Source organism: Schistocerca serialis, chromosome 5 (genome assembly GCF_023864345.2).
Source record: "Schistocerca serialis cubense isolate TAMUIC-IGC-003099 chromosome 5, iqSchSeri2.2, whole genome shotgun sequence".
Lineage (NCBI taxonomy): Eukaryota > Metazoa > Arthropoda > Insecta > Orthoptera > Acrididae > Schistocerca > Schistocerca serialis.
The window spans coordinates 33,581,422-33,601,110 of NC_064642.1; the positions used below are offsets into that span (position 1 = coordinate 33,581,422).

The 19,689-nt window shown below is 37.7% G+C and overlaps 1 protein-coding gene across 1 annotated transcript in view; it reads right to left on the reverse strand.

Annotated features, from left to right (window-relative positions):
* The window catches only part of LOC126482275 (uncharacterized), a 242,662-nt gene that overhangs the window by 69,182 nt on the left and 153,791 nt on the right, over window positions 1-19,689 (reverse strand). The window contains exon 8 of the mRNA XM_050106260.1: window positions 5,833-6,096. Within this exon, the coding sequence (XP_049962217.1) occupies window positions 5,833-6,096 (264 nt within the window). The remainder of the gene's footprint in view (window positions 1-5,832; window positions 6,097-19,689) is intronic.

The following is a 19,689-nucleotide window of genomic DNA, read 5'->3' on the forward strand; positions in this document are numbered from 1 at the left end:
TATTGGCAAACAGTTATTGTAGAGAACACTGTAAGGCAATGGTGTGGCAGTCTTTGTCAATGGACATATTCAGTTTAAGGAACTTGCACTTATAGAGCAGCATAGTGAAGAGGGAAGTGAGTGGAATTGTAATCCAACTAAAAGAGCAAGGAGCCAATGTAATAAAACTTAAAGTAGTAGGAATATTATGAAAAGGACAGATTGCTACTTACCATATAGCAGAGATGTTGAGTCGCAGATAGGCATGACAAAAAGACTACTAAACATGTCAGCTTTTGGCCAGACGGCCTTCTTCTGAAATAGACAAAAAAAAACACACACACACACACACACACACACACACACACATATATTCACACAAACGCAGCTCACTCACATTCTTTTTGTTGTGCCTGTCCATGGCTCAACATTTCCACTATATAGTGAATAGCAATCTATCCTCTCCATAATACTATCATTATCCCATCCTGGATTTTCCATTGTTCAATGTAATATGACTATATAGACCCTCTTGTGCAGATGTAATCATTTTCTCATCAGTTGCAGTACCATAATTAGGCAGACTGGTCCCAGTGACCTTAACTGTTCTTGGAGACTTTAAAACTCATGCAAACTCCACCAAAATAGCTAACATGAAACTCACAGACTTATTAACTTCATACATTGTTAAAAATGTAGTTTCCATAGACACTAGGGTCTCAGCTTCTAGTTCTTCTAGGACAGATTATGCAATAATTAACAAAATTGCTGAAGACACTGTTAAGGATAGTAATGTAGGCTTTCATTACTGAGACCACCTTGTACTACAGATAGAATACAGAAAATCAGCTCCTAAAAGAATAACAAAACTTTGGGAAAGAAATGAGACTGAATAACAGTAACATCAACTCTCTTAAAATTAAACTAGCTAGGAGAGATGGGATACCATCTATCATGTGGAAGAGTCAGATATCAAATGGGATAAGTCTTACACTATTCTACTGAGGTACTTCAACTTCTGCTCCCCAACTAAAGAAATGAAGACAGGACCAACACATACTCAGAGTGGAAGAAATAACAAACTGTGACTTCCAGCCAACCTTATTAAAATTAGACAGAATATTCATGGCTTAGATGTCCTGTAAAAATCAAGACTGCATATTTTCTAACAAAAATGTAACCCAGCTAAAGAAGTCTTTAAATCAAAACTTTTAAACCTTATAAAATAGGTTCATGGTAATGAAGTATCGCAGTCCTTGAATGTAAGCAAGGCCTCCTGGAAACTGATCAATATGTATTGAAAAACCTTCACAGCCAAGGATTGCATACAATTATAATATTTTACAGGATGGTAATATTATAAAACACACACAATCATTATGTAATTTTTTAAATACACATTTCATATCTCCAACAGGAAATCCAACACACACAATAGACACGCACTGAGAGATATCGGATCACATCACTTGAATTTGATGAGGTTAAGGAAAATGAAATAAGCAAGAGAATTATCACACTAAAGAACAAACAGTCAGCTGGATGATTGCATATCAAATGTTGCAGTTAAAAATGCACAAAAGAAATAGTTAAACCATTAATCTACCTCATAAACTGTAATTTGAGAAAACATTTACCCTAGTCTGGTAATCTGAAAATAAGCAAGATAAAGCAGTGCATAAGAAGGGAAATACAAAAAAGGCTTCATACTACTGCCTGATAGTGTTGATCCCCACCATTAATAAGATTTTGAAATGGTTATCCTTTCTCAGTGCTCTCCTTATTTTACAAAAAATTACAAACAGAAATACAGCATGGTTGTAGAAAAGAATACTGCACAACAGCTGCAGTTATTGAATTTCTCCATGAAGTATATATCCTCCTAGATGAAAAAAAATTAGGACCATGGGAATCTTATTAAATCTTTCCAAAGCCTTTGACTAAGTCCAACCATGGGCTTCTCATTAAAAAATTGAAGGCATATGACATCATACAGTCTTCTATGCAGTTACCGTTCTCATTCTTAACTAATCACAAGCAGTGTACTTCACTTTTACACAGAATACATAATACGGTCATAGATTTCCAGTCTTCTAGGGATACAGTAATCAAGGTGGTGCCTAAGAGTTCAATCCTTGGCCCCTTCCTCTTCTTGGGTTAAGTCAATGATATGCCACAACCCTCCATCTCACAACTAGTAAGTAATGGTCATGACATATCCCTCTTATTTTACGATCAAGACTTTGAGGCATTACAGTCAGTTGCTTCTAAGGGTGTTACTTAAGTAACCATGTAATTTGTACTCCAAGACCTAAACACTAACATCAGTAAACCCCAGGTAAACCCTTGCTATTAGTATTTAAAAGAAACTGACCCTCATGAGGTTGAAATAAACAATATATATGGTATTGCATCAGTACAAGCAGATAACAATAAATATCTTGATGTTCACTTGGACTAAAATCTTCATTATGTAAACCACATTAATTCTGCATGTGAGAGAATCAGGAGTAGCTTGTATGTGATAGGCCAACTGACAAAAATAGTTCCAAGTCAAACCTTAAGAAACAATTTATACACTTTTTAATTATGACATTGAACTATAGTACTTTGCAGCAGATCTGCACCTGAATAGAATATTAGTATTACAGAAGCTAAGGTTAATGTATGGACTAAGGTCAAAGAGTTCTGCCATGAACCATATATCCAATATATAGTTTTAAAAATATATTCCTTATATTTGTACAAACTTACTATATTTTTCTGAATATTAAAAACACAGTAAATAAGTGCAGTAATAAACATTAATATGATACCAGAAGTAAGGGTAACTACTCCAGGCAGAGGACAACTTTAAAAATAACTGATAATACTCCTTATATTAATGGGTAGATATGGTTCAACAAAGTGCCACACACTGTAAAAACTTGCAAAGCAAAGCTGTTCCACAAGGAGATGAAAGCTTTCCTAGTAAGAGTTTGTATTCATTCAGTGAACTCTTGAGTTATATGTTCTCAGTTGTAACACGTAATATATTTAGAATATTAAGGCCAATATATGGACCACTATTATATGTAAGTGTTATTTATATTAATTAACTACACAACCCATGTATGACATTTGTAAAAGTCATCAGTTTGATGACTACATACAAAAAAATGTAAATAAATAAAATGTGACACTAGTGACTAATGCAAGCAATATTCTACGGTTCAATTACATACCGAGGTGGTCCTGGTGCCACAACTAAAGTTCAGAGTGTGTTATTTTAAAAGATGCATTTGTATGATTGTGTTTACTGAAATGATTTGTAGTGTTTTTTGTCTGCCTAAAATATGTGATAAGGTATGAATGACTATGCTGTAGACATTACATCTTACCTGAAATGAAATCATGTATAAAAAGTAAATTAGGTTAGTTAGTGTCATGCTAGAATATCTGGCACAGTTTTGGAGTGTTATAAAAGCATATATTTAGTTTTCAGTTCTGTTTACCTTGAATATGTGATGACTTACTCTGTTTTGTTGGGGAGTACAACATCCCTCAATGTTGCTCTCATGGTCAGGTGCACATTTTGGATGGTCAAACATTTATTATGGTATCTGCAAAATTTTTGCAGAATGAAGAAACCTGTGGGTGTGTCAACACCTACCTCTGTGCATGTTTCTATCTACTGTAGAAAAGACCTGTTTTGTCACTTATCTACTGATGTGTTAGCATCAAGAGATGCTGCAGTGGATGAAAGAAGAGTAGTGAGTATCTTTGCAATATTGTTAATATCAACATCTAGCAGTGATACAGTGCTTTGAAAAAATGTCTTCAGAGTTTAGAGTAGATATCCATACTGCTCTTCCATATTCTATTGACATAGGGAGTGTCAGGCTTGTAACTGCAGCACAGAGGGCATTCATCCATAAGGTTGACCTCCTTCCTCAGTCACTGAAGAGAATGTCATAGCAGTACAGAAACTACTTCAGGAAGATGAGTGTCTGACATATTTTCAAGTAGATGATGAGTCATTGAGCTCCTCTGGATCTGCAATCTACTTCCATAAGGCCTCACTGAAGAAGGGAGACTTTGTTATTTGTTAGCACCACACTCCTTGAGTGAGATGTGGATGCTGAGGAGAAATATTTGCAGGTTGCTCATCTTTCTGTGTGAGTGATATAATTGTGGCAGTCTCGAATGACTTTTTTACTGCAGTATTCCAAATAAGTAACAAAATAGGAAGACGTGCTTGAAGCTGATGGTGCATTCACTGCAGTTCAAAAATATTACCTGTTAAGAAAAAAAAGTGGGAGCATTGTTTGCTGCAAGTGGAGTATTGAAACATGTGATATTCAGCACCAAAGGAACTGCCATGAGGAGGATGTATGTAGAACAATGCTAGTCTCAGGTCATAAAGATGCTTGAAGTTATCCATTCACACTGAAGGCAGTTGATCGCCCATCACTGCAAAGTCCCAACAGGTTGGTGAAAATTTGGGACTGGCTATTTAGTTGCAGTTAACTTCAAAGCTCTCAAAATTCATTCCTGCAGTGCTGACCTTGTGTCATGTAGCTTTGTCTTTTTTCCATAAAATAAGAACCACCAATAAAAGAACAAAGACAAAGCACTCTATAGGTAGGAGGGTGAATGTCCCAACTCTAGACACAAGTAGTATGGGATATAATACATCTTAGTTACTGAAATTACTTGTAATGCTATGATTGCAGAAAAGAGGCCTAAAAGACAACATACAATAGAGAACAGTTCAAAAGATCTTTCAACAGTGATTTAAAAGGATAGGGATAGGTGTTGAGTACAATGAAAATTATTTTAAAAATAGTAAATGTATGAAGCTGTATTTCATAAATGCCCTAGTATCCTTTGTACCATCGAAATGACAGATTCTCCATAAATATTGTATCAAAAAATATTTATTATGCAAGATTTACAGAAATCATGGCTTGTTCTCCACAGATCATGTCCAATTAGAGCAGAAGTCTTTTTAATTCTGATGTTTGCTGTCACTTTCCAGTATGTAAATTCTTCAACAGAATTGAGGTAAGGAGACTTCAGCTCTTTTTGAAAATAGGTGCCAATTTCTATACCTCTGGAACAGTTGATGGGGAGCACTAGAACATTTCACAGGAAGGAAGAAACAGTACAAAAGATGTACAGAAAGAATAAAAAATGTTTAATCAAAAAGAGGAACAGGATGAATAAGCAAGGTTCTTCAGCATATAATGGCACAGGAAAATATGAAATAAGAGAAAAAGTGTTCCATTACTTTCTCAGAGAGAGTGGTGATGCTATGATGCATTTGAAAGCAAAATAAATCATAAGTTACCTTAGGTATTATTTTCATGGTATGGGCATTTTTGTATGGTAAAAGATCATATGGATTCCCTGCAATTGATGGTCGAAATACCATACAATGATAAAAATGTGAAATAAAATGAGATAATGTTTCCGTTTTCATTTTTAATCTAAATGATAAGTGAAACAGCAAAAGACGGAACTAACAGCAAAAGATGGAGCTATGAATAACTAGTTTACATTTTAATTAATCACACTCAGAAAACCTGTGAGAGCATAGTATACATTTTGTCTGCCTCAGTGTAATAATATTTCTGGATGATGGTGGTTATTAAAATATTGCAGAATGTTATGATATTCTGTATTGTAGTGTGTTTCACTAGGCAAATTTTTGGTCTAATAAGAAATACTGAAGGAGAGCAATTAACACCATTTGAGAAGTACTTATTACTTATCAACAATAAATCAACATGTTTTCACATCAGGATGTCATTAATAAATGTAACCTAATTATAGTAGTTTATGTTTATGTATGTAGATCATACATCTCACCTTCTAATAGCATCCCCTAAATTTTCAGGAACATCAGGCTTCCCAGCAGGTGACATTGCCTTGAGATTCCCACGTTTACCTGTGATATCAATGACTAGAGTTTGCTTATTCTGATCATCAGCTCTAGTGAGACTGGCTGATCGCTTAGCTACTGGTTCCCTGGGAACCATCGGCAAGTGGTCCTCACTTGTAGTTGCTCTGCCACCTGGTATTAGTGGTACATCCCTCTCAAGTGTTGCTCGCTTTGCAGGTGGGTCCATCAGTCTAGATAACATAAATATTTCTTAAGGTTTCTGTTGTTGCATTCACAAAGATATTAGACAAAGTGAGAAGGAATAAAATTGCGACAATATGTCCAAGAAAAAGTAAATATTTTAAAAAGGATGAGTTTGAAAAAAAATACTGTATTGCAGCAAACACTTGTGTGACCTATAAAACTATAGGAAAATACATGGTTTTGAGAAGGATTGTAGAACTGAAAAATTAACTAGAATGAAGAAGCTATATCTAATAAAAACTATGGAAGTAATGAATATTGAAAATAGTACCACAGTAAGATAAACATTTAAACAACAATGGGGACAAATTCTGTGAAATGAGGATCCCTCAGTATATGGTTACCAAAAAGTTACAATAGTTTCAAAACCTCAATTCAGATGGGAGTAAAGCTGTTGGAATACAATATCTGAAATTGGTACTCTGAGTCATATGGAACAGATATCTCAGACCACTGAATAAAGGATTGAATATAGTAAGTACATCAGTATTACTGTGCTCAAATTTACATTGAGGGAAAAGATTACTGAAAAGAAAATGAAAATCAAATTAATATTTATAACACAGTTTGTAGAACTTCAGTGCCTCCTCAGGGTAGTAACTTAACCTATTGTGGACCCTGAATGGCAAAGAATGTCTCATTGTGTTTTCAGTCTTTTTAAAGTCTGAAGCATGTGTACCGTAGTTCAGAAAAAAATGCTCTCAGTGAAACAAAGTATTCCAGTAAAATCACAAGAATCTGTGTCTTAATACAGTGATAAAATATTTTTGACTGGTGTGCTAAAATACTCTATTGTAAATTGTGCAGTGTAAGTGAAACTACAGAGAAGTTATTTAACGTTCAGCAGCATGTGGCAACAGGAAACACAAATATGGAATGTAACAGATTGAAAATGGAGAACACTACAACACATGCTCCAGGGAAATCCCATCAGTCTTATTTCGAAGAACTTTGTAAAGCATTTCTTTGTACTGGCATTCCCTTAAGTAAACAGAACCATCCAAAATTTCATGAATTCATTACAAATATTTTAGAACCTGTGACTGTTATTTGGATGTAAATACACGAAACTGCAACCAGTTACTTTTTTTGAATAGTTATTTATTATTCCATGAACCAATTTTTGAATCATCTGAAGATGAACCTGAAAAAGGTTCAAAACTGGCTCATGGAATAATAACTAACTATTCAAAAAAGTGACTGGTTGCAGTTTTATGTATTTACATTTCATGAATTCTTAGAAAAACACACAGGGAAATCTCTTTCTTACTTTTCCACATTAAGAATGGATTATGTGGGTCAAATGTACAAAGAAACAATGCAGCCATTCAGATATTGTATTGCAAATAAAGAAATGTGGGTACAAATCTATGAAACCACAGGCTCTATGGAAAGATATGTTGCAAATGTCATTGTGGGAATTTTGGAAGAAGATGTCCAGGTGAAAAGTTCCTGATAAGCTGTGAATATTTGGAAAAAGTTGATTTTTCCACTGTTAGTAAAATGTTTGACACATTTATGGCACTGTATGTCCCAAAGGCATTAAGCATGATAATATACCAACAAACTACTATTTGTAATGGATGCTGTGCCTTAAATGGTGAAAGATGCTGATTTATTAAAATCATTAAACAGTAAAATTGTGCAGATGACTTGTTTAGCTCATGCCTCACAAACAGTTGCAGAAGAGATTCATAGTACATTTGGTGTGTCAGAAAGGTATTTTTGAAAGCTGCTTCATGTGTTGCAGACTTAAATTGCTAAATCAAACAATGGAAAATCTCCAGGATGGAACGTAACAATACCAGAGCGGGAAAGTTGCTACTCACCATAAAGTGGAGATGCTGAGTTGCGATAGGCGCAACAAAATGATTCACACAGTTATAGCTTTTGGACATTAAGGCAAGTTGTGTTTGCTTTAGTGTGTGTGTGCCTGTCTGTATATGTGTCTACTGCTGACAAAGGCCTTAATGGCTGAAAGCTGTAATTGTGTGAATCATTTTGTTGTGCCTATCGCGACTCAGCATCTCCACTTTATGATGAGTAGCAACTTTCCTGCTTTGGTAGACTTAAATTGTTAGATACAGATATTTCCTACCCACCAAGATGGGGGTCCTAGATTGTTGCCTGCCAGAACTTAAATTTTATGAAAAGCATAACTGGTTCATTCAATAGCAGTGTAGCTGCTTCAGTTGGCCGAGAAATAGTCCAACACTGAAATTTCAGTCACACTTTTGTACATAAAATCAAATTCTGAATTTATTCCTACTTCGGAGCAGTCAGAACTGCCACCTAGTAAAGCAGACAGAACAAAAGGAAAAATGTGATAAATTAGAAGCTCAGTACAATGAAAAACCAGTCCAAAGCAGCAAATTTTACTTTTTTTATTCACACAGTGTGTTCACACAATGATTAGTTTCACGCCAAGACCCATTTTCAAATCATTCTAACTAGGTCTCAGCCTGAAACTACTTGTCATGTGAATGAAAATTAAAATTTGCAACTTTGGACTGGTTTTCCATTGTAGTGATTAACAGAAGTTGTTGACCCACAGCTGCACCAGCATGCTGGAAGTTTGTAAATTAGAAGCTATTTGTAGTAAAGTGGTAAAAGAAGTATCAAAGAAAATGAAAAAGGTGTTAGTAGAAAATGAAGGATATCCATACACAGCAACCAATTTGAACGATTTTTGTGAAGTGAAAAGTTCTCTTAATCATTTAGATTCAAATTATATTGTCCATTTTAAATGTCTTATATATACAGTGACTCATTGCTCACAAATTGGAGATCGAAGTAAAAATAAGACTGTAAAAAAATAGTAGATTATCTCTGTTCTGATGTTGATAAAAATCCTCCAACAACATCAAATTCTACAGTTTAACTTGCTTCTCATGTACATTTTATTCTTGAGCAAATGGTTACCATAAACTGACTTACTAATTTACATAAAAACAGAAATTTTATCTCATTTTAACATTGTTAGGTCATAATTTTTGTGTTATTATGTATATTTTTATCAATTTTTGGTCTAACAACATATTTTATTGCATGTTATGGTGAGTTTTAGGTCAAAAAAGTCCTAGCCATATTTATAACTATTTATCAGTGAAACTGAGATCTTAGATATGACCTTCAATGAACTGTAGCAATTTCCATAGTTTTGGTGGAAGCATTTGGGCTATTATTACCAACAAGCTGTAGTTTTAAAACCATGAAATGAAGGTTTGAGACCATAGCAGGAAAGTGCTCACAATCATGTTGTATCTCTTGTATCTGTGCAGCACATCTAAGGTAAAAACTCAGAGAATGGTGGTGACAAATTGTTTGATGTCCATGAAGGATCTATTTCCTGATGCAATTTACAGAACATAATGCATGAATGAACAAATGAATAAATGTACCATACTAAAAAGCTGCTCAAACTCTTGTTGTAGAAAATAAGAATAAGTAATAACTGACATATTTCATTCTTTGCTTATTTCTGCACTTCTGTTCTTTGAAAACATAGAGAAAAATAATAAAATTTTTATTTCATGTATTTAATATTCATTGGAAACATGGTTTGAAAATTAACAGAAATCTTGTTTCAGTAAACTCATAGAAGCTCTATTGTTCCTCTTAAAATAGTGGGATGGTTTGATTACCCTTCTTTTAAAAAAATACCAATAGGTAGTAAACACAAAAGTGGAACATATGTGCATGTAATATATATTTACATCATTTGCTTCCAATAATATAGCTTATAAAAAAAATATCTCCTTACTGATAACGATTATGACTCAAGTGATGCATCATGTAAGAGTTGAAATAAAATGGTAGATTTCAATAACACTAAAAAAATTATAAGTTACAATATTAAAATATAAAATTAAGGTAGCCTCATTTACAGTGATTACACTAACAAGTTTGTCCTATCCGTTTCTTAGCAAATGAGCTAAGTTTTCTCTATGAAAACATGGCTGCATGCTGCCCATTTACACAACAGGATTTTTTACTTTAATCTACAATGGAATCTGATAACTGTAACCCAACCATGTAAATCTACATACTATCTACTCAGAAATCTATCTACAGAGTAGGAGTAGTTGTCAAGGAGAAATGATTTCACTAAATTTTTCAAGCTTTCCTTGTCTGCCAGCACATTTAATTCACAAAGGATGTGGTCAAATATTTTTATGGCTGCACACTTTGCTACTTTCTTTTTAAATTACGTATAATGGAGGCTATTTTTGTCCCTAGTGTCAATATTATGAAAAGGATAGCTGCTACTCACCATATAGTGGAGATGCAGAGTCACAGATAGGTAACAACAGAGAGATTGTCACAAAATAAGCTTTCGGCCAACAGGGCCTGAGATGAAAGCTTATCTTATGACAGTCTTTTTGTTGTTGCCTATCTGCAACTCATCATCTCCACGACGTACTGAGTAGCAACTACCCTTTTGATAATATTGCCACATTCCATCCTGGATATTCCATTGTTTGTTCCTTGTGTCATATGAATGCTATTATTATTTTCAAATTGTGCCTGAGTCTTCACAACAAAATTCATTTGAGAGAGTAAATGTATTATGAGGCTGTTACTAGTATGCCTAATTTTTTAAGCAGTTGCCTATACTAACTTGCAGGATTGACACCAGATAATATCCTTACGGCCTGTCTCTATGCAAGAATACTTTGTGTCCTTGTCCTCATTCATTTGTAAAAGTCTTTATGATGTCTTCAACTCGTGAACTGCATTTTACTCATCTATTGGTGTTCATTCATTCACACACTGCTGCCTGTAAACTACATCATAAAGGAAAGCCTTTGAGTATGTGGAACAAGTGATGTTATACATTAACAAGCACAGGTAGCCATTAAAGGCTGCTTGGGTAAAGTAAACTAATGACTGATTATGACAGGTGCTAGTTTATCCACATTGATCATCATTGATTGTTCCCTACATGAAAAGGGCAGATACTTTTCTAAAAACCACTGTTCATCCCCTTACACTGGTAACACAGGATTAGGGTGGAGTACAGTTTGACTGGGGGTTATCCAAGTGTGGGCTTATTTAAATAATTTTTGCACTTAATGCCAGAAATAATATCCTCAGAAAAATTGTTATGACCAAAAACATAATACTTCTTGCTTAAAATAGAGAACAATAATGTGTAACAAAGAAATTTATTATAACAACAAAAACAATCAATTAATGACAAAATTATTTAATTGGATAGATAAAAATTCTACTCACCAACTGACAGCAGAACACACACATAAAGGACGGTTGTAATTGGCAAGCTTTTGGAGCCAGTGGCTCCTTCTTCAGGCAGAAGGGTCGAAGGGGAAGAAAGAAGGGTGAAGGAAAAGGACTAAAGAGGTCTAGGAAAAGGGGTAGATTTTGGGAAAGTCACCCAGAACCGCGACTCATGGGAGACTTATGAAGCTCAGATCAATGCATCAAATATAACTTTTGGCTGATTTCCATCAATATGAATATCAAGTAATTCTGAATATTCTGTTTTATATATTGATTCTTCCCTACTTGTAAACATGCCTGCAGTTAGTACTTCAAATTTCACTTCCTGAAGATAAGTGTTGGCCTGCTATTCTGTCTCCTAATTTTAGTTTTCTCATGTGAATTCACTAAAAACCCTTAGCAATTCCAAACAAATAAAAATGATGTTTAGAAGTATATACTAGGGGAAACACTAGTTCAGGCTCCATGTGTGGAGTGCCTATGTATCCAAATAAACTGAGGTAGCACCAGTAGAAGCATAAGTTATGCAAAAAGTCCAGTTCTATATGCTTTCCACTTGGAAATCTCTCTCATTGTATTAATCTGCAGATAGAATGTATAGCATACTTTCATTTGGTAGTGACCAAAGTCATAATCTTCTGGCAGGGACTTTAGAATTTTTCAAGTTACATATCGTGTTGGTTGGACTACAGCATTTGAAATTTTGCATATTAAGAAAAATTATATAGGAGGATACTGTGATTCACACAATCAAATGCCTTAGATAGTCACCGAAAGTACCAGCTGGTGCTACTTAGTTATTTAATGTTTGTAAAATTTGATGAGTGAATATGTAAATGGCATTCTCACTTGAGCAACTCTTCTGAAGCTTGAACTGTGATTTGCTAAGGATACTATTGTTGTTCAGATATTATACTGTTCTAGCATACATACTATTCCAGCACACATCGTCTTCTCACAGATCGCTGGACCTGTTGGGATACCAGTTCGATTTTACACACTACACCCCTTCTTGCAACGGTGTACTGTAGGCCTCTAGAAGAGCGTAGCATTCCAAAGGATTGGAAAAGGGCACAGATCATCCCCATTTTCAAGAAGGGATGACAAACAGATGTGCAGAACTATAGACCTTTATCTCTAACGTTGATCAATTGTAGAATTTTGGGACACGTATTATGTTCGAGTATAATGACTTTTATGGAGATTAGAAATCTACTCTGTAGGAATCAGCATGGGTTTCAAAAAAGACGATCGTGTGAAACCCAGTTCATGCTATACATCCACGAGACTCAGAGGGCCATAGGCATGGGTCCCAGGTAGATGTCGTGTTTCTTGACTTCCACAAGGCATTTGAAACAGTTCCCCACAGTCGTTTAATGAACAAAGTAAGAGCATCTGGACTATCAGACCAATTATGTGATTGGATTGAACAGTTCCTAGATAACAGAACGGAGCATGTCATTCTCAATGGAGAGAAGTCTTCCGAACTAAGAGTGATTTCAGGTGTGCCGCAGGGGAGTGTCGCAGGACCGTTGCTATTCACAATATACATAAATGACCTTGTGGATAACATCGGAAGTTCACTGAGGCTTTTTGAGGATGATGCTGTAGTAAATCGAGAGGTTGTAACAATGGAAAATTGTACTGAAATGCAGGAGGATCTGCAATGAATTGACACGTGGTGCAGGGAATGGCAATTGAGTCTCAATGCAGACAAGTGTAAGGTGCTGCGAATACATAGAAAGACAGATCCTTTATCATTTAGCTACAATATAGCAGGTTAGCAACTGGAACCAGTTAATTCCATAAATTATCTGGGAGTAGGCATTAGGAGTGATTTAAAATGGAGTGATCATATAAAGTTGACCATCGGTACAGCAGATGCCAGACTGAGATTCATTGGAAGAATCCTAAGGAAATGCAATCCAAAAACAAAGGAAGTAGGTTACAGTACACTTGTTTGCCCACTGCTTGAAACTCGCTCACAAGTGTGGGATCTGTACCAGATAGGGCTGATAGAAGAGATAGAGAAGATCCAACAGAGAGCAGCACGCTTCGTTACAGGATCATTTAGTAATCGCGAAAGCGTTACGGAGATGATAGATAAACTCCAGTGGAAGACTCTGCAGGAGAGATGCTCAGCAGCTCGGTATGGGCTTTTGTTGAAGTTTCAACAACATACCTTCACTGAGGAGTCAAGCAGTATATTGCTCCATCCTACGTATATCTCACAGAGGGACTATGAGGATAAAATCAGAGAGATTAGAGCCCACAGTGAGGCATACCAACAATCTATTTTTCCACGAACAATACGAGACTGGAATAGAAGGGAGAACCGATAGAGGTACTCAAAGTACCCTCCGCCACACACCGTCAGGTGGCTTGCAGAGTATGGATGTAGATGTAGATGTAGATTTTAGAATATATTTTCAGTAGTGAACCAAGTCAGTAATTGTTGACATTTCTCCTATCATCATAGCAGCAACTAGCAATGGAACGCACTAACCTCTATGGAAAAATGCCCTCAGTAAGTGACACATTATGTATTTCATAAAAGACTGCACCTATTATATGGGAACAACTATTAAGTACTCTGTTAAAAATGTCATCAAATTCAGATTAACTTTTATTTTTGAGAGAATACATAATTTCTTAATTTCAGAAGGCGAAGTGGGTGAGACAACCATGTGACTGAATTTTATGTGAGCTGCTTCTTCAACAAGGGTGTATTCCTTTTATTTTTCTCTTGAACTTGTTGTCCATATGCTTTCTAATACACATAAGAGTGAGTACCATATTAAAAATACCTATGACTGGTAATTAAGGTATAAAATTATTGCCACAAAAGTTACATGGATGCAACTTAGCCTAAAGAGAGAGGTATTTCAGCTTAATGCACTAATGCTAACAGGAATTATATGGCTACATTCAGCAAACTGCAATATTAATTCAATCAACTGTTAACACATTTTGCAAAAATAGGTCAATGGATTTGCAATGAAACTCCAAAGACATACAGAGAAATGCAGAAGAATACAGTAAAAAGCAGTAGTGGGTAACAATTTAACAATAATAAGGAACCAAAATTTTACACTTAGTGGTCGTAAGCAGAGAAATCAGAAGTTTATTGCAGCAATTTTACTATGGATGGAGTGACATCAGCATGGGAAACAGTCTAACTAGTAATTACATTCATTGAGTTTGATGCTAAATGTTAATGTTGTGTTTGGAGTTATCTACTGATAATGGTCTATATGAGGCAATTTGCAAAGAGATACATGAAATTTATGATGAGGAGGTAGATATTGATGTACCTTCATTCATGACATGTGTGATGCCAGAGATGGCGCATTCATACAGTTCACAGGCCCACTTTTAGAGGCAACCTGGGTCGGCCATCTGGCACACACTAGTGGGTCGCCAAAGAAACAGTATTATTTAAGCAATCGCAAACGAGGGCTTGGCCTAATCTGTAACCCATATTACTGTTATCCATTCAGTGCTTTCAGTGCTACGTGCAACCTGTACTTAATTTTATCCTATGTTGGCTCCATAAAATACTTTGTTTCCATAAATTGCGTTTGTTCTTGCTATAACAAACTTGGTGACGAGTGAAGGTTACATTTTCTCTGTGTGTTAGTGTCACTGCTAAGTCACCTGACAAACATCTCAACGCAAGAAATACTCCAACATATCACTGTCCAGCAACAAGCTTTTGTGGAACAGCAAGCTCTCACTGCCACTCTCAGTCAAGTGGTATCCACAAGGCAGGTTACTCTTCCGTTGGTGCAATCATCACTCTCTCTGGCATATGATGCATCACCTGAAGACTGGACTCCTACAAGATACAGTTACACCAACATTTCCAGGTTTTTTGCATGGGCAACACAAACCTGTGTAGGGTTTTCTTTCTTTCCTGCCATTTGCTGTGCATATGTCAGTCGTTAAGCCTACTTGCACCTTTGCAAGAACTGGTCACTTTATCATTTGATGAAATGTGTAATCTCCTCTTAACTTATTACCATGACAGAATGCATGTCACTGCAATGCCTGTAAAATTTTACCACTGTCAGAAACACCCAAACCAGTCTTACAAAGCCTAGGCTGCAGAATTATGTGGATTGAGCAATCACTGTGAATTTGTCACTAGTACACATAATGAATCCTATGCTGATCACATGGTATGTGATGTTGTTATTCATCTGGCCCCAGATAGTGAAGTCTGTGAAAAAGCACTTCAATGTCAGAATCTGACACGGATGTGCTTAATATAGCACAGTCCTTGGAAGTGTCAGGAGCTGCAGGTGGTAAGATTGCTGCATGGTGGGAGGTATCAGAACTTGTCCAGTTAATCCTTGTCAGGCGTGCTGCAAGTGTTGAGGATGATGGGGAAGCCACTGCAGCAGTACAAACCTTCGACTCAACAACAAATCGGGCAGCTTTGGTTACAGCCGTAGGAGCAACAGGCCATGTCACAATAGTGGCCAAGTGCCTGCCTCCTGTCTTGCACGCACTGCTTCATCCAACACGAGTCTGCTGCATGTCCTAAGTGCTGAGCTGTTTGCAAGAAGTGTCAAAAGAAAGGCCACATTGCATCAGAGTGGAATTCCTTTTCAAATGAGCCAGACACAGTAGTACCAATGGACATCAACTGTATTTCTAAATGACTGTCTCCCCAAGCAAATTGTTTATTGGCTTTATGTGAATTTGGGCTCCCCTCCCCTCACACAAGTTATTCAGGGAAGTTGGTTAGCTCTGATCCTAGGTCAGTTCTTCACTCCTGCCTCTTACAGATTTGTTGTTAACCTCCCTCACCTTCCTTATTGTAAATCATTCGCATATTGCAGACGTGTTCATGTTAGAGGCATTTAATGCTTTTGGCTTATCCATTGCCACTGAGGTAAATTTACTGTGAGATCGTTCCATACCATCAACTGGAGTCCCTCTGCTCTGAGTTTCCATTGCTGTTTTCCCCTGGGCTTGGTTGTGCTACTTGTATCCAGGCCCACATTAACACGAAAGAGTCCATTTTTTTTTAGTGCTGCAGGTGCCTATCTTGTTGCGCAACTCTGTCGAGGCTGAATTAGACCGTTTGATGTTGCTTGATGTCATTCAGCCTATTTCTTCCAGTGAATGTGCTACATAATTGGTCATTGTAAAGCAGCCGACATGTAAGCCTCGCCTCTTTGGGGACTTCAGTCTCACAATTAATGCACAGTCCGTTATAGATACATTCTCTTGCCCTGTCCTGGCAACTTATTTGCAAGACTATCAGATGACCACTACTTTTCCGAGACTGATTTGTAGGAAGCATGCCTCCAGCTCACCTTGGATGAGACGATTAGGTGCCTTTTTGTTGTCAATACACTTTTCCACCCATATGAATATCATTGCTTGTCTTTTGGCATCGCTAGTGTGTCCACAATTTTTCAGCATTTTCTAGAACAGCTAACAGCCTCTGTGCCAGGCAACATCAGTTACCTCAATGATATTGCCGGTTCTGGTTCTTCCACCAAAGACCACCTTGACATTGCCCATTCATTGTTTTCTGTTTTGCAGTCTGCAGGTCTTAAGTGCAATCTTGCCAAATCTCAGTTTTTTCAGCCATCAGTTGAGTACCTAGGTTTTGAGGTTTCCCATACAGGGGTCAAGGTATTACGTCACCACACTGATACAATTGCGGCTCTGCCATGGCCGAACTCTTTTAAGCAACTGCAGGCGTTTCTAGGTAAAGTTTCGTACTACCAAAAGTTTTTACCACATGCATCCACTGTTGCTCAGCCCATACATGCACTTTTACATAAAAATGTGCCTTTCTTCTGGTCCCTAGCTTGTGAGCAAGCATTTGCTTTGCTTAAATCTAAGCTTCAATCTGCCATGTGCTGGCCACTTTTCATTTGGATCAGCATCTCATGTTGGCTACAGATCGCTCTCAGCATGGGCATGGTGTTGGCACACAAATATGAGGACTTAGGCTTCTAAGTATAACTCCCACTTAGCAGTGGTATTTCCAGATCGAAAAGTAACCTTTAGTGATAGTGTTAGCTCTCAAGAAATTTCATGTCTTTTTGTATGGTTTTAAGTTCCATTTAATCATGGGTCACAAGCCATTGGTTGCTATTTTTAACCTTTTGGCTTCTCTGCCAGACAAGGCAGTTCATCGTTTGAAGTGGTGGGCTCTCTTCCTCTCCTGTTACCATTATCAGATCCATTACCGGTTGACAGTGCAACATGCCAGTGCTGATACCTTATCTCACTTTCTGATTGAGCTGGACCCAGTGTTCAATCAGGATGAGTTGCTTTGTTTCTATTTAGATAGTGACAGCATTGTCCATCACCATGGATCCTGCACTTTGTTGGGTCTTCTCTTTTGTGCAGCATGGTTGACTGGAAAAGCCCCCAGGCTGTGCCTTGAATCCCTTGGACAATTACTTTCCCCTCCAGCACCACCTTTCTGTGTTTGATGTGTGTGTTTTTTTTATCTACAGAGGACACTGTTGCCCAGGATGTGATTCCCATTTCCTTACACCATAATGTACTGCACCTTCTGCTTGTAGGTCATTGGAGGATCTCTCTCACCAAAGCTTTGGCCCTCCAGCATGTGTATTGACTGGGTGTAGAGGGGGATATTACATGGGTTACCACTGCTTGCACTCACTGTGTTTAGTAACAGGTGCCCCCATGGGCGTCTTTTTCCCCCTGGCTGGCACTGCAATACCCGTGGGAGCATATACATGTTGATTTTGCTGGGCCTTTCTAAATCAGCATTGGCTCATTGTAGTGGAAGCTATTCCAAGTTTCTCTACATGGCCCATTGTCCATCCACATCCATGGTCACCACTATTTCAGCTCTCTCTAAGATTTTTGCAATTGAGGGACTTCTGTATACCTTGGTTACCAATAATTTCCCCCAATATGTTTCTCAAGAATTTGCATCTTCTTGTCAGGCTACTGGTGTTCGCCATCTCACAGCTCCCCCATTACATCCTCAATCTAATGGTGAGGCCAAATGCATGGTTCAGCCATTTAAAACTTGGATACAGAAGTACATATCCAGCAGGTCCCCTAAAACTGCTTTAGATTGTTTTTTCAGTTCGTATCTTTTCACATTGGCGGAGGACAAGAGGCTGGTGGAACTGCTACATGGACACTAACCACAGACCTTCTTTCTCCTGCTGCATCTAACATCATATGCCAGCATCACTGGCTCCACGGTGGTTCTGGCTGGGTGCACCTGTCTGGACCCATGGTTGTTGCCGCTAGCCAAACTGGGTTCCTGCCATCATCAAGAATTGCCGGTTCTGGCACCTGTGCATAATCCACACTCCTAAAGGTGGACATCCAGTTGCAGCATGTCCAGCTGGGTCTGTTCCAGAGGGACCACCATCTCCCCTGCCCCCACTGCCAGAAAGGCTGTTCCTGAGTCGCAAACGATCTGGTTCACGCCACAGTAGGGGTTGTTGCTTGGCAGATCACTGTCTGACGCTCCTGCCTCCACCCCCACCCCTCGACTGCCGTTGTGAGTGTAGCCCCCACTGAAACGGAAACTGCAGCTGTCACTACCTCTGTTACTGAGTCCTGTACAGCCGTTGTCTCCAACACTTGTGCTGACGCTTCCAGCACCGACCACTGACCTCAACGAAGACATTGCTATGGGTGTGCATCCCCAGTCCTGCCCTATGGTCTCTCATGAGAGGGAGCACAGTGCGCCAGACTGCCTCCTCATCATTTCTGCCCCTACTCACCAGTGCCTGCTGTCAGTGCTTTTTTTTTTTTCATGGTACCAGTGATTTTTTGGTAGCAGTGTTTTTTTTCTGTACCAGTGCTTTTTATCTGTACCATCTATTTTTTGTGCCTAGTGTTTTTATGTATGTATGCAGTTTTCCCACATCTGGAAAGGTGGAGTGATGTACCTCCAGTCACAATGTGTGTGATTGCAGAGATTGTGCATCCATACAGTTCACAGTCCCACTTATAGAGATCACCTGGGTCAGCCTTCTGGTGTGTTCTGGTGGGCTGCCAAAGAAACATGATGTAAGTGATTGCAAGCGAGTAGTTGGCCTATTCTGTAACCTGTATTACTGTTGTCCATTCAATGTGTTCAGTGCTATGCACAACCTGTACTTCATTGTATCTTAAGTTGGGCCTATAAAGTACTATGTTCCATAAACCAGTTTTGTTTTTGCTATAACAGATATGTCGTAATGATATATATTTATCAGATGAGCAGTTATGGTGATGATGATGTAATGTGTGAAGTAAGCTTACTTCACATGTAAGGAGAAAGTAGCCGAAACTTCAAAAGCTTTGTGTTAACCCCTTAACACCAGGTGTCA